The following is a 22,097-nucleotide window of genomic DNA, read 5'->3' on the forward strand; positions in this document are numbered from 1 at the left end:
CAATCCCACTCCCCAGCTGGAGCAGGGCAAGTCCCAAAACCCGCTCCCCAGCGGGAGCTCAAGGGAGTTTGCATTAAAACATCTGAAGAGCCAGATGCGGCCCCCGGGCCGTAGTTTGCCCACCCCTGTGTTAAGCCATTGGCTATACAATGTTAAACTGTTTCTGCAAGATTACTAGCTTTTTCTATGAAATATCTGACACTCCCTAAAGTGTGTTTGGCCCAGTGAAAGCAAGCACCACCTTTGCATGGTATTTTGGCATTCCAAGATGTTCAGAGACATAGAGTACATGAAAATGAAAAACAACAAGCTGGAAAATTACCTGATGTTTTTCTAGCCTTAAGCAACAAGGTTCCTTTCATACTAAGGTGAATGAGCAGGTTGGTTCCAGAAACTTCTCACCCATAGTTGGAAGCAGCATGGTCTGGTAGATGATAGGGCTGGGAGTCAAAAAAAAAAAAAAAAAAATGTGTGACCTTGGGCACATCAGTTCACATTTTTGTGCTTCTTTTTCCCCTCTGTCTTGCCTGTTTAGATCAAATGCTCTTTGCAGCAGGCACTGTCTCTTGCTGTGTGTTTGTACAGCTCCTAGCACAGTTGGGCCCAGTCTGTTGGGGCTTCTAGACATTACTATAATACAAATAATGAATACTAAATCTTTTTCAGTCACAACTCACTAAATTTATCTATACATAGGCATATTTTACTTAATGTACTTTCTTCAACTGGATTATAGATTAGTTGTGACCGTGTTGTTGTTTTGGTTTTAGTTATTATGGAGCCACAGAAGTGACGCTGCATCATAATCCCAATTTTCATCCCCCTTATGTGTTTCATGTTGTGCTGCTGGCAAACTGATACTGTATGTTTGGTATCAAGATAAATACATCTAATTTAAAAGTAGTAACACATGAGTTCACTAAAATCTTGTTGACTGTACTGCAGGCTGTTCTGCTTGGAGTCTTCCTTAGCAAATGGTCTAGTCTAGTCTACAGAAATTTGTCTTGGCCAGCAATTTGTTTCTGAACAGCAAATATTAGCTTTAGAAAAGACATACACTACTTCCAAAAATAATAATTTATTCACTCAGTTATACATATTATATAACTCCCTTCACAGAAATTAAATTAATGCATCTTCAGTTTACTTATGCCTGTTTTAAATACATTTCTTCTAAATCTATGTATCTTATTCACCCTTTATCTGAGTATGACTAGGAGTATTAATTACCATGCTTTTATCTCTTTGTGGTCAACCTCTGGCCATGTTTTGTGCCTTGTTAATGCTAGGAAATACATAGGCAGGGATTCTCCTAATCCTAGCTGTCCACATCTCACATTGTGCCTGTGGAACAGTCCCTGTGAAAGTGGAGCTAGAGACCATGGCATCCCCGGATTGGTGCTTTGGGCTCATTGAGCATGGTCTATGCTTTTTAGTATGGAAACTTCTTGATCAAGAATCGCCACTCACATCCACATCCCACACACTATTCCTGAGTAGAAAAATATGTATGCAGGGAGGGAATGTTGCATGGAGCTGTAACTGGCTGGAAGGTGGACTTGTAAGAGGAAATTCATTAAAGATCTCATTTAAACCCTCAAAATAGGACTCTGTGGTAAAATTTAAGTGGTTGAGCAGCTGGCCATATGCTGTAGTGGTGAACTTCTTCCGTAATGAAATACAGCTTTTGCAGTGTTCATAGATTCACAGATTCCAAGGCCAGAAGGAACCATTGTGATCATCTCGTCTGACCTCCTGTATAACACAGGCCATAGAACTTCCCCAAAATAATTCATAGAATCTAACTTTTAGTATTAATATGTGCCTATTTAGAGGGGGAAATTGAAGTGTGACCGAACCCAGGATTTTATGTTTTAGTCGAGAATGAATTACAAAAAACAAGCAGATTAAACCATATTGGTATAAAGCAGTTTAATTTCTGAAATCATAGGACATTTCCCTTTAATGGTGAGATGAGTGGCTTTCTTTGAGAAATATACTGTGATCTATGGAAATTGAAGGTGCTCATCACCTGCTGTAGTGACCCCCAAGATAACTTATTAATTTTTGCTGAAAGTCATAGTTAGATTTATAGTAGTATAATTTTAGTCTCTTAAAGTACATATTGTGACTGAACTCTCAGTAACTCAGTATATACTGACAGGTACTGAGTTACTGCAGTTCTGTCCTAGTGTGCTAATTAAGGGGTGGAGCCTCAGCTGGTGTAAATTGTGAAGTCCATGGAGCTATGATAGTTCACACCAGCTGAGGATCTGCCCCTAAAACTTCAGCAGTGTTATTCAGAACTTTAAATTTCTTTCCTACTTCTTAAGGAAAGAAGGGATGTAGAAAGAAAATTCACTCTTTATGTGAGGGGGTTGAAACATTTTAGTTCAAAAGATTTAGCCTGTGTTAAAACAAATATGATTTAATTTGTATAAAAGAAACAAACTATGGATGTTTTCAGTTGCTTACTGTGGATCAAAATGAAGCCAATCAAATGTTCATATTTTGATACATAGCTTGTGACATCTTTTCCTACACTAAGTTAATTTCAGTATTACAGCACCTAACATAAAAAACTGCTTTTAATAATGATGCAGATATGGCCTGCAAAAATGTGGGAGCGGGGGGAGACTAAGCTAATTACAAGCAATGTTAAGAGCTCAGGGTGAAGGACAAACAAGATTTTATTTAAATTTAACATTTGCTGGCAAAGCACAGTGCATTCTCTGTTTTGTGACCCCTGTGCCCAAAATGAAAGTCTGTCTTCTGCTCAAGTCTGAAAGACTTTCTTGTGTAAAACTTACATTCCCACAGAATTATTAAACTGTAATTGGGGAAAAAGGTGGTTTTCACCCACAGCTTAAAAAACTTGACTTTCTGACATACGCATTTTATCAGGTCACTTCAAAATGAATGTGCTTATTTAGTAACAGAATTATTTCAGTGGAGAATTTTGAAGCCTTAAGTGTTTCTTCTGTGCACTTGTAGCTATATTTGGTAAAACAAATTCAAATTTTATTTTAGTTTCAGAATTACCAGGAAACACCATGCTTAATAACCTAATGAAACACTCCTGTGATTAAAAAAAGAGCCTAATCCTTGTTCTGATGCTGGCTCCCTCTGTGGCCTTCAACAAGTCACTAATCTCTGTGCTTGCAGTTGATATCTCTTGAGAAGTGTGAGATGAGTTAGATAGGCATCAACTACGAAAAGCAAACTTCCTTGGCTTTGTTTATTTGTGTCATAACGTTAATATTATATTTTAAAACCAGGGCCTGATTTACCACCGTGTTATTCTATAGAAGTTACACTAGCATAAAACTGGAGCCCTGTGGTGGCGAATTATCCTGGTTTCTTCCAGTTGGTCAAATTCTCCCCATAAGTACATGGACATAATTTCCTTTGACTTGACCAGATGGACTTTTGTATACGAGACCGATTGTTAGATTGTGTTGGGGGTTCCTATCCTTTTTCCTGTGTTTCCTGTCCTTTTATTTTCCTGCTTTATGATATTTTTTTCTACCAAAAACCTGTCCAATTTGTGTGTGTACATGTGTACATGTCATGTTTATGGGTGTATTTATATACACACACTGAGGAGTTACTATTGATTTACAAGTATGGCATTCATTCAGTACAAATATATAAATATTTATAGGCACCTTGAAATTCAGTATATTGCCCCAATAGATTGCAGTTTGTATTATTATGATCTGTTGTGGCATTAGGTTGCTCTGTTTACAAAGCTGGGAGGCAGGGAAGAGGGTTTTACTAAAAAAAAACAAAACAAAAAAAAAACAAACCCCACAACGCTTTATGAATTTATGAATATATAGGTGATCTAGTTGGTATTACTGAAACGTGGTGGTACTGTTCACATTTGTAGAATGTTAAAATCAATTATTATAACCTATTTAAGAAGGACCAAATGGGCAAAAGGGAAGGGAGAGAGTAGCACTCTGTCAAAAATGGCATTGCCTCTTTCCAAGTCACTGACAACTCCAAAGAAATTGATTTTGGATGCTTATGGGTCAATGTCCTAATAGAAAACGTACAGGATCGGTATTAGTTGGTGTCTGCTACAGACCAATAAATCACACTAAGGAACAGGATAACCAGCTCCTTATGCACCTATCTATAATTTGTACGGAGGAAAAACTGTGATTATGAGAGTCTTAATTTGGAGTGACATATGTTCGCTATCTCATGCTGCAAGTACTAAAACATCCTCAGAATTTATTATTATAGATGACAGTTTCCTAACTCAAAAAGCATTGCATCCTGCACCACGGGAGAATCCTGTGTTATACCTAGTATTGAGAGAGAGAGGAATTGATCACAGAACTAAAAATTAATTGTAGCTTAGGCAGTGATCATGACTTGATTGCATTTGTAATGTGTAAGTAGAGTAAAGTCCATACCAGTAATATATATACTTGGTGCTTTAAAGGGATCGGTTTCACAAAGCTGAAACAATTATGAGCCGAATCGGCTGCAAAGAAGAGTTTAATCAGAAAAATGTGCATGATAATTGGGAATTATTGAAGAACCACTTAGTAGATGTCGAAAAAGCCACAATCCTTCAATCAAGGAAGAAGGCTGTATTGGTTAAAAAAACAACTTGGAAGAAAGGGGAAGATAGTAATCTATATAAATCAGAAGCTAGGAATTTTAGAAAATTGATAAGAGAAGTAGAGATGCACAAAGAGAAACCTATGGTCAGCAGAGGTAAGGACAATAATAAAATTTAAGTACATTAGGAACAGAAAGAATTGTAATAGTGGTATTGGTCCATTGCTAGATGGAAATGGTAGAATTATCAATAATAATGCAGAAAAGTCAGAAGTGTTCAGTAAATATGTCTGTTCTGTATTGGGGGGGAAACGATGTAGTCATATTGATGATGACGACATTCTTTCTGATCCACTAGTATCTCAGTAGAATGTTAAACAGCAGCTACTAAATGTTAGACAGCAGGTGCACATAACTTGCATCCAGGAGTTTTAAAAGGTATGTCTGGGGAGCTTGCAGGATTGTTAAATGTTCGTTTTTCAATAAATCTTGGAACACTGGGTAAGTTTCAGAAGACTGGAAGAAAGCTAATGTCCCAGAGTTTTAAAAAGGTAAACAGAATGATGTGGGTCATTATAGGCCTGTCAGTCTGACTTTGATCCCAGGCAAGATAACAGTGTGTCTGATGTGGCGTTCAGTTAATAAAGAATTAAAGGAGGGTAATAATGCATATCAACATGGGTTTATAATAGATTTTGTCAAACTAAATTGATATCTTTTTTTTTTATGAGATTACAAGTTTGGTTGATGAAGATAATAGTAAAAAGAAAAGGAGTACTTGTGGCACCTTAGAGACTAACAAATTTATTAGAGCATAAGCTTTCGTGAGCTACAGCTCACTTCATAGTGTTGATGTACTAGACTTCTGTAAGGCTGTGGTACCATTGTTGTGCTGTGGTACCCCACAACATTTTAATTAAAAATCTATAACAATATAAAATGAACATGGCACACGTTAAATGGATTAAAAGCTGGGTAACTGATAGTTCTCAAAATGTAATTGTTTTTCAAAACATTTATTAATGGAAGGGTACAATAAAAAGTCAGCATACTACACGTATATTACCTATTCAGGATCAGGCTAACATTCAGAGTTAAAGATTAGTTAAAGATTCTGGTGTGCTGGCTGGGGAGCCGTCCTCCTCTGAGTACACTAAGAAGGGTAACCAACTTTCTAAATACCTATCTTTTTTGGCAATTCTCTTGTGCACATACTCAATGTGAAAGCTTTTTTTGTTACAAGAACAGTCTATATTTTACTATGCCACAATTCCATAAGAGGAAAAGTCATATTTTTCTAATAATATGAAATTCAAAGTTTTGCTGCTAACAATAAAAAAAAATTGTCATTCTGTTTAAAATATAGATCCTATACTGGCACATTAAGTAAGCAGGTCAAGGGATCACTTGGAAGCTGACATAAAATAAATCAGTAATTTATAAAAATGTTCTTTACTGGTTTATATGCAAACTGCAGATTTTATATATATATATATATATTTTCCCTTTCCCATGTAGAGATCCACTCATCCAGATCAATTTCTTTGTCCAAATCCCTCTCCCACCTTTTCATCTGGATTGTTTTCTTATAATCATCTTTTTCAATTAAAATTATATGTAACTTAGAAATTAAACCTTTTGTTCCAACTTTCTCCTGGATCAGCTTCTCAAATGTTGTTAATGTCTAAATAGACATCCTTGTACCCAGATTTCACAATAAATATTACTTATCCATGTTTAAAATATGGGATGTTTATATCATTTATATGGTTACATAACTCTTGGTATTACTTCAAATCAGGACCCAAGAACACCTGTCCAACCAAATTGATAAATGTCAGCTCTTACCCACAATGAATAGTCATTTTGATATTTGGTAGAGATAAATTCCTGATTATTAATGAAAGTAACTAACAGAGAGGGCCTTGGTGACAGGAATTTTCAAAGCTGCTTGGTGATCTGGATGAATGGGTTATTTTTTTATTTTTGGTGCCGTATCTTTATTTTTAACCAAACAATCATGATGAATAGCTGTATTTTGGCTCCATTCTTGTTCAAATTTTACCCAGTGTTTGGTCTAATCTGAACCTAGCTGATTGCATCTTTTAACTGTGATGCATAAGAGTAATAATAATAATAATTAATAATAAATAATAATAAACTAGATTATGGAAAGCTAGTCCACTCCATTTTTTAGGCTTATACAGAACATTAGAATTCACCCTTTGTCTTTTATGTTTCCAAATGAATTTTAATAGCTCATCCTGCCATGTTTTTAATGTCATATCAGGGATACCAATAGGGATACACTGAAACAAAAACAACTTTGGGAGGAAATTGATCTTTACGAAGGCTGTATGTCTTAGCCAAGAAATTGAATATTTGTTCCGTTCCTCAAAGTGTATTATTATTTTATTCCACAGTGGAGGGTAATTTTCCTTAAAAAGTGTTTTATTTTTCTCCACAATATTTGTTCCAAAATATGTTAAAGATTCCTTTACCCATTTAAATGTATGTAGCTGACAACTGTTTGATCCTTTCAAACAGGAATATTAATTCTCAGAATTTCAGGTTTATTGTAATTTATTTTGAATCCCCATACCTCTCCTGATTCCAAAGTCAATTGTTCTATAATTTTTATGAGGCTCTTGATCCTGCAAATATAACATGATGCTGTCAACATACAAATGTATTTTGTGTTCTAATCCAGAAAATGTTTTGATGCCCATAACAAAGGGGCTGTTTCTCATGCTTATTGCAAATGGCACCATTGCCAAAGCAAACCCTGACTCATACCCCTAGAAAAATTAAAAGAAGGAGATTGATGACTAAAGCAGATCTCAGAGATGATTGTATAGAGCCAATATGCCCAAAGAAAACTAATTTCCAAAACCAAATCTTTCCCAAATTTGTCTGAGGTACTCCCAACTTCAGCCTGTTAAAAGCTTTCTCAGCATCCAAAGAAAGCAGCACACAGGAAGAATTGCTAGAATTAATATCATAGAACAAATGCACACTTCTTCTGATATTTATCAGCTAGATGCCTGCCACCAATGAACCCATATTGATCAGGGTGAATATTTTTCGGCAAGATGAGACTCAATCTGTTTTGTTAGTACCTTGGCATAAATTTTAGTATTCACATTAATTAAAGAAATAGGTTTGTACAAGATATTTTCCTTCTTTAGGAAAGAACTTTTGAATCTTTATATGAATCCAGAGTCTCGTTTCCCTGCTTTATGCCATTAAACAAGTCAGTTAAAGTAGGGACCAGTTCCTGCTTGAGAGCTCTATAACACTTCCCAGAAAACCCATTGGGACCAGGAGCCTCATTAGATTTTAAATTCTTAATTATAACTTTAACTTCCTCTACAGCAATTTGCCTATCAAGAGCTGCCACATCATCCTCTGAGAACTGAGGTGGTTTCACTCTTCTTAAAAATCTATTTATAAGTTCAGGATTTGGTTGCACTGAAATATACAAAGTAAGGAAAAGGTTAGCAAATATTTCAGAGATCTGTTTGATGGCAGTTACTAAATCTCCCTATTTTTTTCTAATCAAATCCTTTTTCTTTTGTAACTTTCTGGCTAAAACCTTACTAGCTTTATTGCCTGTATCATAATATTTTTGTTTAATATATCTAAATATTTGTTCCACCTTACCAGTTTGTAACAGGTTAATCCTCCCTCTTTTCTCAGTTATTTTCCTATACACTGTTTTAGATTCTGTAGATTTATGTCTGCCTTCCAAAACAGAAAATTCTTCAACCAAACTATTCTTTAAGAGCTGAATTATTATAAAGGCTAATGCACAAATGAGTTACACCTAGCAGGGGACATAAAAGGCAATAAGAAGAGGTTCTTTAAATACATTAGAAGCAAGAGAAAGACAAAGGAAAATGTAGGTATTCTACTTAGAGGGGAAGGAGAGCTAATAACTGATCACAGCAAGAATAATGAAGTGTTTAATCCTTGTTTTGCTTCAGTTTTCACTAAAAGGGTTAATTGTGACCAGATGCATAACATAATTAATATTAGCAACAAGGGGGAAGGAGCGCAAGCCAAAATAGGGAAAAAAACAAGTTAAAGAAAAAAGTTAGATAAGTTAGATGTAATCAAGTTGGCAGGGCTTGATGAAATTCATCCTAAGGTACTTAAAGAACCAGCAACAATCAATCTTGGAAACATTATGTATTATCTTAGACAACTCACGGAGGACAGGTGAGGTCCCAGAGGACTGGAAAAGGGCAAACATAGTAAGTATCTTTAAAAGGGGGAACAAAAAGGACCTGGGTAATTACAGACCAGTCAGCCTAACTTGGACACCTGGAAAGATACTCGAACAAATTATTACGCAATCAATTTGTAAGCAACTAGAGGATAATAGGGTTATAAGGAATAGCTAGCATGGATTTGTCAAAACAAATTCATACCACACCAGCGTAATTTCTTTCTTTGACAGGGTTATTAGCCTAGTGGGTAGAGGAGAAGGTGTGATATATCTTGATTTCAGAAAGGCTTTTGACACAGTCCCACATGACATTCTCATAAGCAAACTAGGGAAACGTGCTCTAGATTAAATTACTGTAAATTAGGTCCACAAGTGGTAGAAATACTGTGCTCAAAGAGGAGTTATCAGTGGTTTGCTATCAGACTGGGAGGACATATCTAGTGGAGTCTTTAGGGTCAGTCCTGGGTCCAGTACTATTCAATATTTGTATTAATGACATGGATAATGAAATGGAGAGTATGATTATAAAATTTGCAGATGACACCAAGATGGGAGGAGTTGTAAGCACTTTGGAGGACAGGATTAGAATTCACAAATTGGAGAATTGGTTTGAAATCAGTAAGATAAAAGTCAATAAAGACAGGTGCGAAGTACTTCACTTAGGAAAGAAAAATCATATGCACAACTACAAAATGAGGAATAATTGGCTAGGTGGTAGTATTACTGAAAAGGATGAGGGGTTACAGTGGATCACAAATTGAGTATGAGCCATGTGATGCAGTTTTAAAAAAGGCTAATATTCTGGAATGTATTAACAGGAATATCCTGTTATATGTTGAAGGTAACTGTGCTGCTCTACTTGGCATCAGTGAGGCCTCAGCTGGAGTTCTGGGTGGCACACTTTAGGAAAGAAGTAGACAAATTGGAAGGAGTTCAGAGGAGAGCAACAAAAACAATAAAATGTTGAGAAAACCCGACCTGTGAGGACAGGTTAAAAAACTGGGCATGTTTAGTCTTGAGAAAAGAATTCTGAGGAGGGAATCTGATAGTCTTCAAATATTGTAAGGGCTGTTGCAAAGAGGCATGTGATCATTTGTTCTCTATGTCCACTGGAGTTAGGAGAAGTAATGGGCTTAATCTTCAGTAAGGGAGATTTTACTTAGATATTCGGAAAAACTTTATCGCTATAAGGGTAGCTAACCCTGGAATAGGCTTCCAAGGGAGGATGTGGAATCCCTGTTGTAAGTTTTTAAGAACAGGTTAGACAAACACACCTGTTGGGGGGTCTAGGTTTACTTGATCTCGCCTCAGCACAGGGGGCTGGATTTAATGTCTTGAGGTCCCTTCCAGCCCTACATTTCTATGATTCTATATGCCTTAGGAATTTTTTTGCAGTAGGGGGAGGAAAGGGGGGAGTTCTATGCTCTCTATTATATAGGTCAGACTACATGGTCACAGTGGTGCCTTTGGCTTTGGAATCTAGGAACCTATGTATTTTTGCTGTCTAATGTGGTGCCCATAACTAGCAGTAATTCGTCTAAATTAAATAACTCAATAATTTTAGAATTACTTTTGCCCCAAAACCCTGGGAGTTGTATGCATTGTCAGCTAATGTTACATGGAATTTCGTTATTAGAAAACAAAGGTTTTTTAATATTCTTTATTTCACAGTAAAAAAAGTAAAAACAAAAGGAGTACTTGTGGCACCTTAGAGACTAACAAATGTATTTGTTATTTGCATAGGAGTGTCAGTTTAAATGGCTGGAAGTTGATGTGGAATACTTGGAATAACTCCAGGTGTTGTGTAAGCTCCTGAAAGTAGTTATAATATAAAAAACAAAATGACCAAATGAAAACCCACAAAATAAACCTTTAATCTTTCACCAGTTTTAATTTGATACCTGATCATAAAGGCAAAGTTTTAATTTGCAGTAATTTATATACAGTAAACAAGTAATGGATTGAGTTTCTTTCTTCCCAAATCACCAGTTTAAATCCAGACCAGGGTGGTGGTAATTGAAAGCCCTTTCCATCTGATTGCTGTTTCATGGTTCATGTGAAATAGAATGATGATTTCAGTCGGGGCCTAGGGAACAGACGTTCATATAACAAAACCACCATTACAACTAGCTGAATTGTCTACAATCTCAGCACAGAGGCCAAGGATTGAACTCTCTCTCCACGTCCTACATATCTTGCATTGCCTCTGGCCACTACATATCTGTTCTTCAGTTTCAGCCACAGGCCTTTGCATTCCTCTACCTTTTTGTGATTCACTTAAAAAAATACTAGTAGGATTACTTTTCCTTTAGCACATTTAATATTTTTTAATGAATGTTGGTTAATTCTGATTGATCATATTGATGACTTGGATGCAAACTCCTCTAGACTGTTGAAATAGTTGAAAATTGTGTTGTATGTTTTTAAAAAGGTGATTTCCCCTTCATCTCTAATATCTTGTATGCCATATATAATACTGATGTCATACTAATTTAGTCCGTAATCTACCCTTTCCTTGAATCTCCATGAGTCTAAAATATTGAATATGATTGTTTTGCCTGTTTTTATTGAAAGATATATATGAGAAGATGACAAAGTATTTGCATTTGTTTGTAATTACCCTTTCAGGCTTGTTATAGTGGTATTTTTGTTGTTCTTCAGGGTACAGTATAAGGCTTACCCACTTGTTCCGTTTTTTAATTAATTACCATCTCAGCAAAAATAGTTTGTGTATAATTTTGAGTCACCCATTCAATTTGTGGGTTTAAAATTGATCATGAGGCATCCAGATGCCAGTGATAAACATTATACAACAAATAATTTTGCACTCTATATACCTGCCAACATCATGTGACCAAAAATTTGCATAAAATCGCACACATTTGCATAAAGTATTTCTGATAATGTGGGAGCTCGCGGACTAAACCACAAACACCAGTTAGTTAATTCTATGCCTTCCCACTTCAGCCTAGCCTCATATCTGCCTCATCAACTAATTCTGTGCTCCTCAGCTCCACATAATTTTTGTACCTCTGGCTCCCATTATCTGCCCTGTGACTAGCACACCTCTGATGTTCCTCCACCTCTCTAGGTTCTTTTTCCTCACAGCTCCAGGGGTGATACTGCACCTCCGTCCCCAAGTCTGGCGGATATAGCTCTAGCACGTGTTCTTGATCTTCTCATCTTGTTTCCCAGGCTTAGAGTTGCTGAGGGAGAGGCAAGGGGAAGCATGGAGGGAGCAGCTGAGAGGAACCAACTCATTACAAGAAGAGAGGGGGAAGAGGGAGCAAAGCAACCCCGAGCTGCTGGGATCCTCCTCCTTTTTTGAGTTCCCCTTTATGACAATGGTATTGGTGCCTCCCTCTTCCCATCCGCCCCTCAAAACTGCTAACAACTGGGGAGAGGAAAAGAGCTCTTCTAGCCATATGCAGCAGGTCTGATTGGCTGCTCCTCCTCGGGAGATGGGAGAATGAGTAGGGGCAATAACGGGGGGTTTCCTCAAAGACCCTAGATATGCTGAGTCTGACTTCATAGAGGGGGATCACTCCAATAACTGATTTCATAGGAAAATACATTCCAGTGTTGTTTTGGGGTGAGTGTTTTTCATGTTCGATATACCTGTATTGTGTGAAATGTTTGTTTTTGTTTTATCTTCTTCTTGTAAGATTCCAAGAAATTGATAGTTTCCTTATTAGAAGAGTGGCTGCCATTAAAAAGATAGAATTTGCCAACAGTTACCACATAATAGCAGAGCTTAGGAACGGGATTTAATAAATTTAATTAAATATCAGAGAACCAGTTTTTCATGTGCTTGATAATGCTTGGCAAATGTTGAGTTCTTAATGGATTCTTCCATAAATCACTTTTTCTAAAGTGAAACAAAAAGAAAAATAATTTATTTCTAAGGTGAGGAATCCACTGTAATATAGTAAATATAGTTTATCATTTTAGAAAAATTCAAATATACATCTTGCAGATGTAGAATTGTAATATAAATCTTTTGCTTTTACATTCACGCTTGCAGAAGTGCTCTCAAGTTTGTTTTCTTTTGTTTCCAAATAATTTGTTTCTGTTTTTCTTTCCTTTTCTTGCCTCTTTGTAAAGGAGTCAGTCACTGTCAGCATAAAGTAAAGAAAGCTAGGCGCTTTCTCCCTTTCGTCTTCTGTTCCCATGAGCCACCACCTAAGGGTACTGCACTGCTCTTTGTACAGGCTGCCTTATTAACCCAAAACGGAATATACTAACTCTGTTACTGTTAGTTTACAATTTTACTTCAGCCTCAGGTAAACAGAGTTCCAAGAATAATCATGTTAAATTTCTGCTGTCCCCTACAACTGGATCTTCAGTGAGATGTGTCATATACTTGATACTATTGTTATAGGAGAGTTTGTTCTGTCGTATGTGACTGTGGCAAATGATTTATTAATTTTAATTGTACAGTTGCTCAGCCACAAAATCCCTCAGCTTCCTTCTTTCAGTGGTAAACTTGGATTGCATTCTTGGACCCCTGATAAAGCATGCAAATGAATGAAATAGGATAGCAGCAATAAATGTAATTTAAGATTACGTACTGAATTAAAGAGTGAACACAGTGATGCTGGCTGCTGTGTACTCATCCACTGTTGTCTGGACAGTTTGGGCTGTGTGGGGAAAGGGAAAATGGATGTAATAATATGTGCATTAATTTTACAATAGAAATGTGCATTTTTAATTTTATTTGTAATTAATGCTTAAAATGCATCACGTTCTGGTGTGGATATTTGGTATGGCATAGGGCCTATAGGCTAAATCCAGAATATCTGTGTTAATTTGAATAAGTGCCTAATGGACTTGTTCCATTTGTCATTATTTAAAACACAGTTTCATATAACTATAGTTGGTTCAATAAAATGAACATTAAGTTGTTCTGTATCTTGTCAGTGTCTAAGCAATAGCATAATAATACATCCAATATGAAAGAGGTACCACCAATTCTAAGTATCTGAAGGCATAACTGTATGTACAAAGCTTTAGTGGCCAGATCCTCAGCTGGTGTAAATCAGTTTTGCTCATCTGGCCTAGGAGCTTTATCTTGGTAATGGAAGCGTCAAATAAAATAAAAAATTGACACTTTGAAACAAAATGAATTAACTGGTTCCCCTCCTAAATTCGATTGTTGTATTTCATGCAACAGTCACTAGCCTACATTTAATTGTATGCACTGAAAAGTTTAAATACTCCTCTGTATCTTGAGTTTTAGGGGAAATGTCTTAAATTCCACTACCTTTCTGGTTTCTCTTGAGCTAAGTGTATAAGATAACTGCAGTTTTGCTATATTCTTGGTTTATTCATGATTTTAATAGTGTATATCCTCCCCCCTCCCCCTTCTCTTTCCCCTTTGTTTTTCTCTCTCCTTGCATGCTACCTGGATCTGCAGATGAAATTAGTGGGGACGGTAATATGTGTTTTCTAGTCTGTCTTACTAACATGCAATATGCAGCCCTTATATCCATATACAACTAATATGCATTTCAGTGATCAATTTTTATACAGATCATAGTACGAAAAAAAACAACATGCATTAGAGATCAGCTGGTATAGTCAAATATTGCACCTTATGAAACAGCGCTACTGGTATTGTCTGCTAGGCTGGGACTGAATAAGGAAAACATTCTCAAATACTGTATGCAGTGGGTTTTGTACCATTTTATCAATCATGTTATCAAGTATGAATTGCATGTGTTTGTAGTGAGACTTTTGGCATGGAGCAGAGGAAGTGTGGGCTTTTCAAGAGTGTTCGTTCATTTTGATGAAGATAACCAACATAATGTCGACAAAATGAATTAAGTAACTTTTCTTCAATGAGTAACGTCAATAGACATGACACAAACTAGCAAATGATTCCATCAGGTGATGCTTTCACTTCAAAGGCATGGTAACATCAAAGTCCTCTGCTGTCCATTGGTCATATGCCTGGAGTGAAGAGAAGCTGTGCAACACAGAGAAATTTAGATTCAGCATATGGAATGTTTGTCAGGTTTTAGGCATGAAACCACTAAGTTAATGGCAGAATCTTTACAGTTATTCTTAGATGGTGAAAATTGTAATAATAACTTTATACCTAAAATAGACTGTCCTGTATTTTCAAAAATGAGTAGGGATTTTTGGATGCCTCACTGTATGGATGTCCCCCTTGACACACGGTTAAAGAAGCCTAATTTTCCATAAAGTGTTGAGCAGCCACACTCTGAAAATAAGTCCCCTTTAAGCAGTCTCAGATTGGACATCCAAAATCACTATTCATTTTTGAAAATTTAGGGTCACTTACATAATACTATTGAAAATCAGACTTCTATCATTGAGTCAATAGTTCATGTAACATAATTAGGAAACGAATAACTCCCTGACCTCAAACAAGTATCAACAAGAGTATGAAAAGTGGAAAAAAATTAGAAATAAAAGGTAATGACACTCCGCTGTCCCCTCATTAAAATGTTCAGGAAGTGTTAACCAACTTTTGCTTAGTTCTTTTGGATATAAATCATAGTAAGGTAGCACCACCAAACTTAAGTTTTCTCTCTGCCCTTAGAAATCTGTTGGTTTAGTGAGGGCTATTGACCTAACAACATTTGGTCATATTTCTCTTATAAACTCAGTTGTTATACAGCTGTTCTTCCCTTATTGCTAACCTTACTAATCTTTTACTGTGGGTTATATGTATGTTTCATTTCATGTTATACATTAAAGGCAATAATAAATACTTGAAAATGTTCTGAAAGGGGGCAGTCTCGCAGAACCTTTCAGAGAGAACATGAATCTAGTGTATGGAACAGCTGTGATGAACACAGTTTGCTGAGATGTGTTTTTCTAGAGCCTAATTTAAAAAAAAAATCTAGATTAGCAAGCAAAACTCGACATAGATATCCCTATTTTAACTACCTTACATTTTTCTGAAAGAGACTTGTATGCGTTATGTAATCTGAATGACTCCTGGGTTGGCTGTGTGTATTTCTTCTATAGAGGTGAGAAAGTGCAGAGCTGTTTTTGAGGCCTAGCCCTGTTTAATTCCTTATTTCTGTACATTGTCAGGGGCATCAAAAATTGTGTGATAGGAAATTCTATCTATGGGGACAACGTTACTATTGTAGATTTTAAGGGCAGAAGAGAGCATTAGAATCATATAGTCTGAGCACCTGCATAACAGAGTGCAAGGAACCCCACCCAGTAACTTCTGCAGCAAGCCCATAGCTTTGTTTGAGCTATAGCTTGTCTTTTACAAAGATGTGCTGTCTTGACTTAAAGACTGCAAGTGATATCTTGGTCTGAGCCATTTGAAAACTGATGGCCACCAATACCCCGGACCAGATTTTAACAAGAATGATGGAGGTTCCCACTGACTTCCAAAAGGAGTGCTGAAGACTTGGACAAACCTTTTACTATACCTGTATTTTCTGTACCGTCTAAACTCTGTCAGTTGTGTAGCAAGAAATTTGGTCAAACTCCTGAAGACTAATTTTGCTTAATTATTTACGTACATTTAGTGCACGTTGGACTCGTTGAGACTCTATTTCCAGTTTAATTTGGACAATGTATCGGAATCCTATAAAGTGACCTTTCGCGGCATCTTGGCTAATATGTCTTCGTTACGCACTTCCTGATTGAACCTTGATCATTAGTCTATAACAAGAAAGGAACTGATATTGAGCACAGTTAGGATCCTCAACTGCTCCCAACTTCTGTTGTTGTCTTTTATTCTATTAAAAGAAAGCAGCTATTCTTGCTTTTTGAACCCTTTATCACATTTTATAAGTATCATATTTTAATGTGGTGATGCATTTCCAACTACCAGTGGGACACCGGTCTCAAAGCACAGGATTTATTTAATTCCTCTTGAAGAAATTTTTAAAACGACAGTAAACTCAAGTCATTCTTCTTGTCCCTTATCCATTCTATGGTATCTCCTCAAGTAACAGCAGATAGAGTAGCTGTCATCAATCAGAAATATTTATCCTGACAAACTAAAATGATCTCACCATGTTATTGCAGGAAAACAGAATGCCATATCTCAATACATCAACATTATAGGAAGTTAAATGTTTCTTTTCCAATGGATGCTAATTCTTTAAATTTGCATTTCTCAAACCAAGGCTGGTATCCTGGAGAAGTATCGTATCGGTAGCGGGAGAGAAGTAAATGAGCCAAGAGAAAATGGATACATTATTTTTTCTTTCCTCTGGTGCATGTTTTCAGTTTACACTCAGCAAACTCTTCTACCATCCATCAAATATTCAACACATGATGCTGTTTTGTGGCATCCTGAGTGGAAGTGACCCATCAAGGAAAAAAAAATTAATGGAATTCCCCTGCCAATGTGCTTTATTTTTCTAGAACACAATATATTTCAAGAGGAAAATCTCTCTTTTACAAATGCCTTCATCTGGTAATACCTGGGCTAAGATTAGGACACCTAAGGACTGATTTTCAAAGGTGCTGAGCATGCAGCAGCTCCCATTAATATCATTAGAAGTTGCTGGATGTTTAGTACCTTTGAAAATCAGGCCATTTATTTAAGTGCCTAAATAAGAATTCAGGAGGCTAACTTGAGACTCCTTACTTTCAAAAATCTGGACCCTTTTGTGTATATTTAGGCAAGGCCATTATGGCAGAGCTTTAGAAATCTTACAAGCATACTTGACCTGCTTTTGTGGGTTAAATTTATGCTCTGTGGGAGAATTAAGTGTCCGGTTGTTAGGGAAATGAGCACTTGAGTAGCTACTTCCTCACTGAAGGTACTTTGGGGCAGGGAATGCATCTCCTTGTATAACTTTGTCACCTAGATTAGAACATTTTGGGAGTTACAGTTACATAAACATAAACAGAATTAAATTTTTATTTTTTATAATTTTGACAGATAATATCATTTCTATTTTTATAGATTTATATTTTCACAATTGTACAAAATTATGAGTTTCAAGCATTTTTTTATTTTTATAGATTTAAATTTTCACAGTTGCAGGAAATTGGAAGGACAGTAATCATTTAATGACAGTAGATGCTGACATTCAAAAAGTTAAAGCTTTATAAATGTTAAAACACAAAATTGTCAACATCACAGACTTCACAGGTCAAAATATACAAAGTAAATATCCTTAAATCAAATTTTAATAAGTTCTTAAGTGGCATTTTTCTTACTTTGCCTATCTGTAAATTTTGGTTATTATCAGTGGAAATAATTTTACCCTGGTTGGAGAGTGTATGGTGAAATCAGTGTTTACCAACATTTATTATAAAAATTTAATACTTCCAAGCCCATATATAAACAAGTGCTTAAAGAGGGAAAGAAAAGTACTGTCCGTTTTCTTAAACTGTCAGCTTTCTAAGAACTGACACTTAGTTAGAAATTTTCTATTCATGAGATACTGTTTCTCACCAACAAACTTGGAGAATAATATCTGGCTAGTTGTTGAAGTGAATTTCCAGGAAACTATGTAAACTTAGATTAACAGGGAAATAACCGTTCCAAAGAGAGAGTACCAGCTCCAGAAATTTTTCTGCCCTACACAAACTGGAAAATCTACACACCTCATGACCTACAGACAATCACATAGTAAACAGTATGCCTTTTGCTGTCCTTGGACACAGTCTGCTCTGCCTGTGTGACGCAGCAAGAACTGCAAAAGCCTATCTGATTTGTACTTCACCAAAGAGAAAGGAGTTTAATCTCTTGATATGGGCGGTCTCTGTCCACTGTTAACAATGGTTTTTTATTGAGGAAAATCACTATAAATGATATTGAGAGGAATTATTTATTAAAAAGTCAGGAGTTTAGACTAGTTGATCTGAATTACAGAGTTAATACATTAAAAAATGCATTCTCCTTTTATTCCCTCAGAAACAAGGATGTGTACTGAAATATAGTGGACAGTGAGGTCATCGTAATTTCTGTGCATGTGCAGATTTTAATCTTGCTATTTTAAATGCATTTCTGCAGTGGTATAAAGTGGGTTGTTAAGTATATAGCAGCTTTTATTTGTGGGAGGTGGGATAAAGATTTTTTAAAATTGTTAGCTTGTCTTTTTCCCGAAATTCTCCGATTCCTCCTTTACAGAAACAGATGACTATGCAGAGATTATAGATGAAGAAGATACTTACACAATGCCCTCAAGTAAGTACACTAGTTAATTTTGGAATATTCCTACTTGACTGAAAAGCTTCTTAGATTGCAGAAGCACTAAATTGCATTTCAAAACCTCACAAAGAAAATGTTCTTTATGTGAGATTATGTTCTGAGGCCTCAGGAATTCTGCAGCCCTTCAAGCTCAGTCTCTAAAGCAAAGGTAAACAAATTCCATGATATATTTTACTGTACTCAATTGTATTACAGTAAAATCCCATCTCATGCCAAAACACAGCATTTTCAATTGTGTTGATGACATGGAGGAAAACACGTAGCTCTTGTGAATTTGTGTCTTCAAAGGCAAAAGGCTAATACACCATCTGCTGTAATTATTTTGTGCGATTGTTGGAAATTGGAAGGCTAGTGTTAACTACCCTAAAATGAAAATCTGGTGTTAAAAGTTCTGGAAGCAATTTATGTTGGGATTGGCTGTGTAATTTTTTATTGCTAACCTGTAATAGAATAGTAACAGGTACATGAAGTGCAGAAAACTCTCACTTCAATCATACCTGTAGCTAAGGAGTGGGATGATGAGGGAAAACCCAGTGACACAGTTAAATTCATACCCATGTTTTAAAATCAGGAATGTTCAAGGGTCTGATTTACTTAAAACTTCTGCAGTCCTGGTTTCTTGTCACAGTGGAGGGACGTTTCATTCACCACTTAGGCATTCAGAATAGAGCATTGGTTTGTTGCTGAGGAATTTGTTTGGCAACAAGAAAACATACGTTTTTTGAAAGTGAATAATACGTTTTGAGTAGTGTACAGAAAATCGATGCATTAATCTACTTTAAAATAATACCCAGGATCACAGAGAAATATGACAAATGAGATGTTTTATTCATTGTAAAAATGGATATTGCATATGAATAATCATGTAGTCCTTACTTAGATGAGAACTTTAACCTGTGGGCTTCTGCAAGGTGCTAAGCACTTTGATCTGATGAAGCAAAATACTAAAACATGCCTTTAACCCTAATTATGTGAGAAGTCCAATTCAAGTCATGTGCTTACATACATCTTGCAAGTTTGAGCCCTGCTTCAATAAAGATTGCAGGATCAGGCTCATGATTTGTGTTAGTACAAACATAAAATCACTTGGGTAAGTTATCGTTTTGACAAAGCTAACATTTTTCATCTTTTTAAATATTATGAAATAATTGTCTAAAAGTCTCATTAATTTTAAGAAGATATTTCTAAGTGAGTGTTTGATTTTTCTCTTAAATGCACTGCAGAAAGCTATGGAATAGATGAAGGTAACAGGAGCTCCTTTAACCATCTCTGTGTGCTTGCAATTTTGGAAATGTTGTGGAGTTTTTCAGTTTAAAGTTGTTTAATTTCATTTAATAAGCATTGTGTTAATTGGTTTAATTGTGTTTCTATAGTTAACCAATTCTTTGGTTAGCTTTGGAATTTTAAAGAGGAAAATGCAATATTTTAAAAAAAATGAAAAGGGCATTTATTGCTTTAGTTTCCAGCTAGCTGATGTCATTTCTGTAGTGCTAATAATGCCATAAAATTATCAGGCATGAGGCCTATGCTGGATGAGAATCAATTTTTTTCCCCTGGAGATGATGACATCAGTAGAAATTCACACTATATGTGTTTCCACTGTTCCCAAAATAGTATTTTTTTCAGTGCTTGCCAGAAATTAAATTGCCAACTAAATAATTCACCTGGAACTGAATAAATCTGGTTGCTTAACTAGTAAGCCATCTCTAGTAGACTAGGTACACCCAAGACAAAAGAACAAAGCTAATAAAATTGTATAAATCACCAAACATTTTATGTCAATTTTGTACTAGTTATACACAGCTAGAAAAGTGTGATACAGTCAGAGTTTTACACTTATTCATTTTTCTTTTTACAGTCGTCTGCTTCCATTTTTTTCCCTTGCAGCCACCTCTTTAAAAATACTCTTGGCTCATTTGATGGTTCAGAGATCTAAACTATCATATAGTGGAATCCTCTTAAACATATGGCTTTAGGTTGTAGTTAATTAATTCCATATTACTCTAGGCTATTTGTGTTGCTTTCTTTATTCCTTTAAAAGCCATAATTAATTAAGAAGGATTTAATTATATTTATTGCATTGAAATTAATATTGCATAGTAATTTAATTTAGTAAGTCAGATTTCACTGTCTTATTCAGAGCTTTCATTCAAACAATTGTTTGAGGATTCCACTGTGTATATAGTTTTTGTCTAGGTTGGCTTTCAGCAAATTTAAATCTTAGTTATTCATATGTCAGGCATTGGAGTGAGTTACTTCGAGTTTGGCTTCTTGTGGATTATTTCATTTGAATTCTTTTCATCAGTAGTTTGAGGTTTAAATCCATTGTATTATTACAGCCAGGGATTATGAGATTCAGAGGGAGAGAATTGAACTGGGACGCTGTATTGGAGAAGGACAGTTTGGAGATGTACATCAAGGAGTTTACATGAGTCCAGTAAGTTATCTTTTTTTAATATGAACATATATTTTCAGAAAATCTACTATAAACCTGATGTGTCTTACCTGTGGTCCACCTGAGTGAACTAATGCTGATTGATAGTGGCTTGATGTAATAGTATTTATAAAATGTATGGCACTTATATAGTGCTTTAATATGTTAAAAAAATTGCTGTAAAAACATTAATCCCCATAGTGCCCCTGTGAAGTAGCTACTCTAGGTACTATTATTCCCATTTTACACATGGGAATACTAAGGCAAAGTAGACTTGCTCAGGCCCATACACAAATCATTGATTGAGCCAGGATTAGAACTGATAATTTTTTACTCTGCCTTGTGCTTTTTCTTCTTCATCTGGATAATATCTCAGCATGCTTAGGTTATCTGTCTTGGGAACAGAACTATGTGACTTGCCCCACTTGCTGGGGGCCAGATTTTCAAAAGACCTCATCATCTAGTCTGGCCACTTGTTCAGTGTCTTAATGGAAACTGAGCTCTCTTGAAGACTGAGTTTCAGTTGTGGGTGCTGAGCTCTCTTGAAATATCTGACTCTAGTCTGTGATATTACTCTTTTACTAGTGAAGATTGTTAGCTACGTAGTGAGATTTTCTGGTGATTAATGTTAGATGGTCTCGCACCAAAGTTTTAACTGTCTAATTGCCTATGTGAAACAAGCTGGT

At 35.9% G+C, this 22,097-nt stretch overlaps 1 protein-coding gene across 11 annotated transcripts in view; it reads left to right on the plus strand.

Annotated features, from left to right (window-relative positions):
- PTK2 (protein tyrosine kinase 2) overlaps positions 1-22,097 on the plus strand; it is a 391,237-nt gene that overhangs the window by 275,600 nt on the left and 93,540 nt on the right. For 7 of the 11 annotated variants that reach the window (XM_043507295.1, XM_043507291.1, XM_043507292.1 and 4 more), the window contains 2 exons: positions 18,897-18,953; positions 21,317-21,414. In XM_043507295.1, coding sequence (XP_043363230.1) covers positions 18,897-18,953; positions 21,317-21,414 — 155 coding nt within the window. Of the gene's footprint in view, positions 1-12,913; positions 12,998-14,225; positions 14,244-18,896; positions 18,954-20,200; positions 20,222-21,316; positions 21,415-22,097 lie in introns of all 11 variants that reach the window. The other 4 variants (XM_043507296.1, XM_043507287.1, XM_043507286.1 and 1 more) reach the window with 2 other exon arrangements.

The sequence above is a fragment of the Dermochelys coriacea genome, chromosome 2 (assembly GCF_009764565.3).
Source record: "Dermochelys coriacea isolate rDerCor1 chromosome 2, rDerCor1.pri.v4, whole genome shotgun sequence".
Lineage (NCBI taxonomy): Eukaryota > Metazoa > Chordata > Testudines > Dermochelyidae > Dermochelys > Dermochelys coriacea.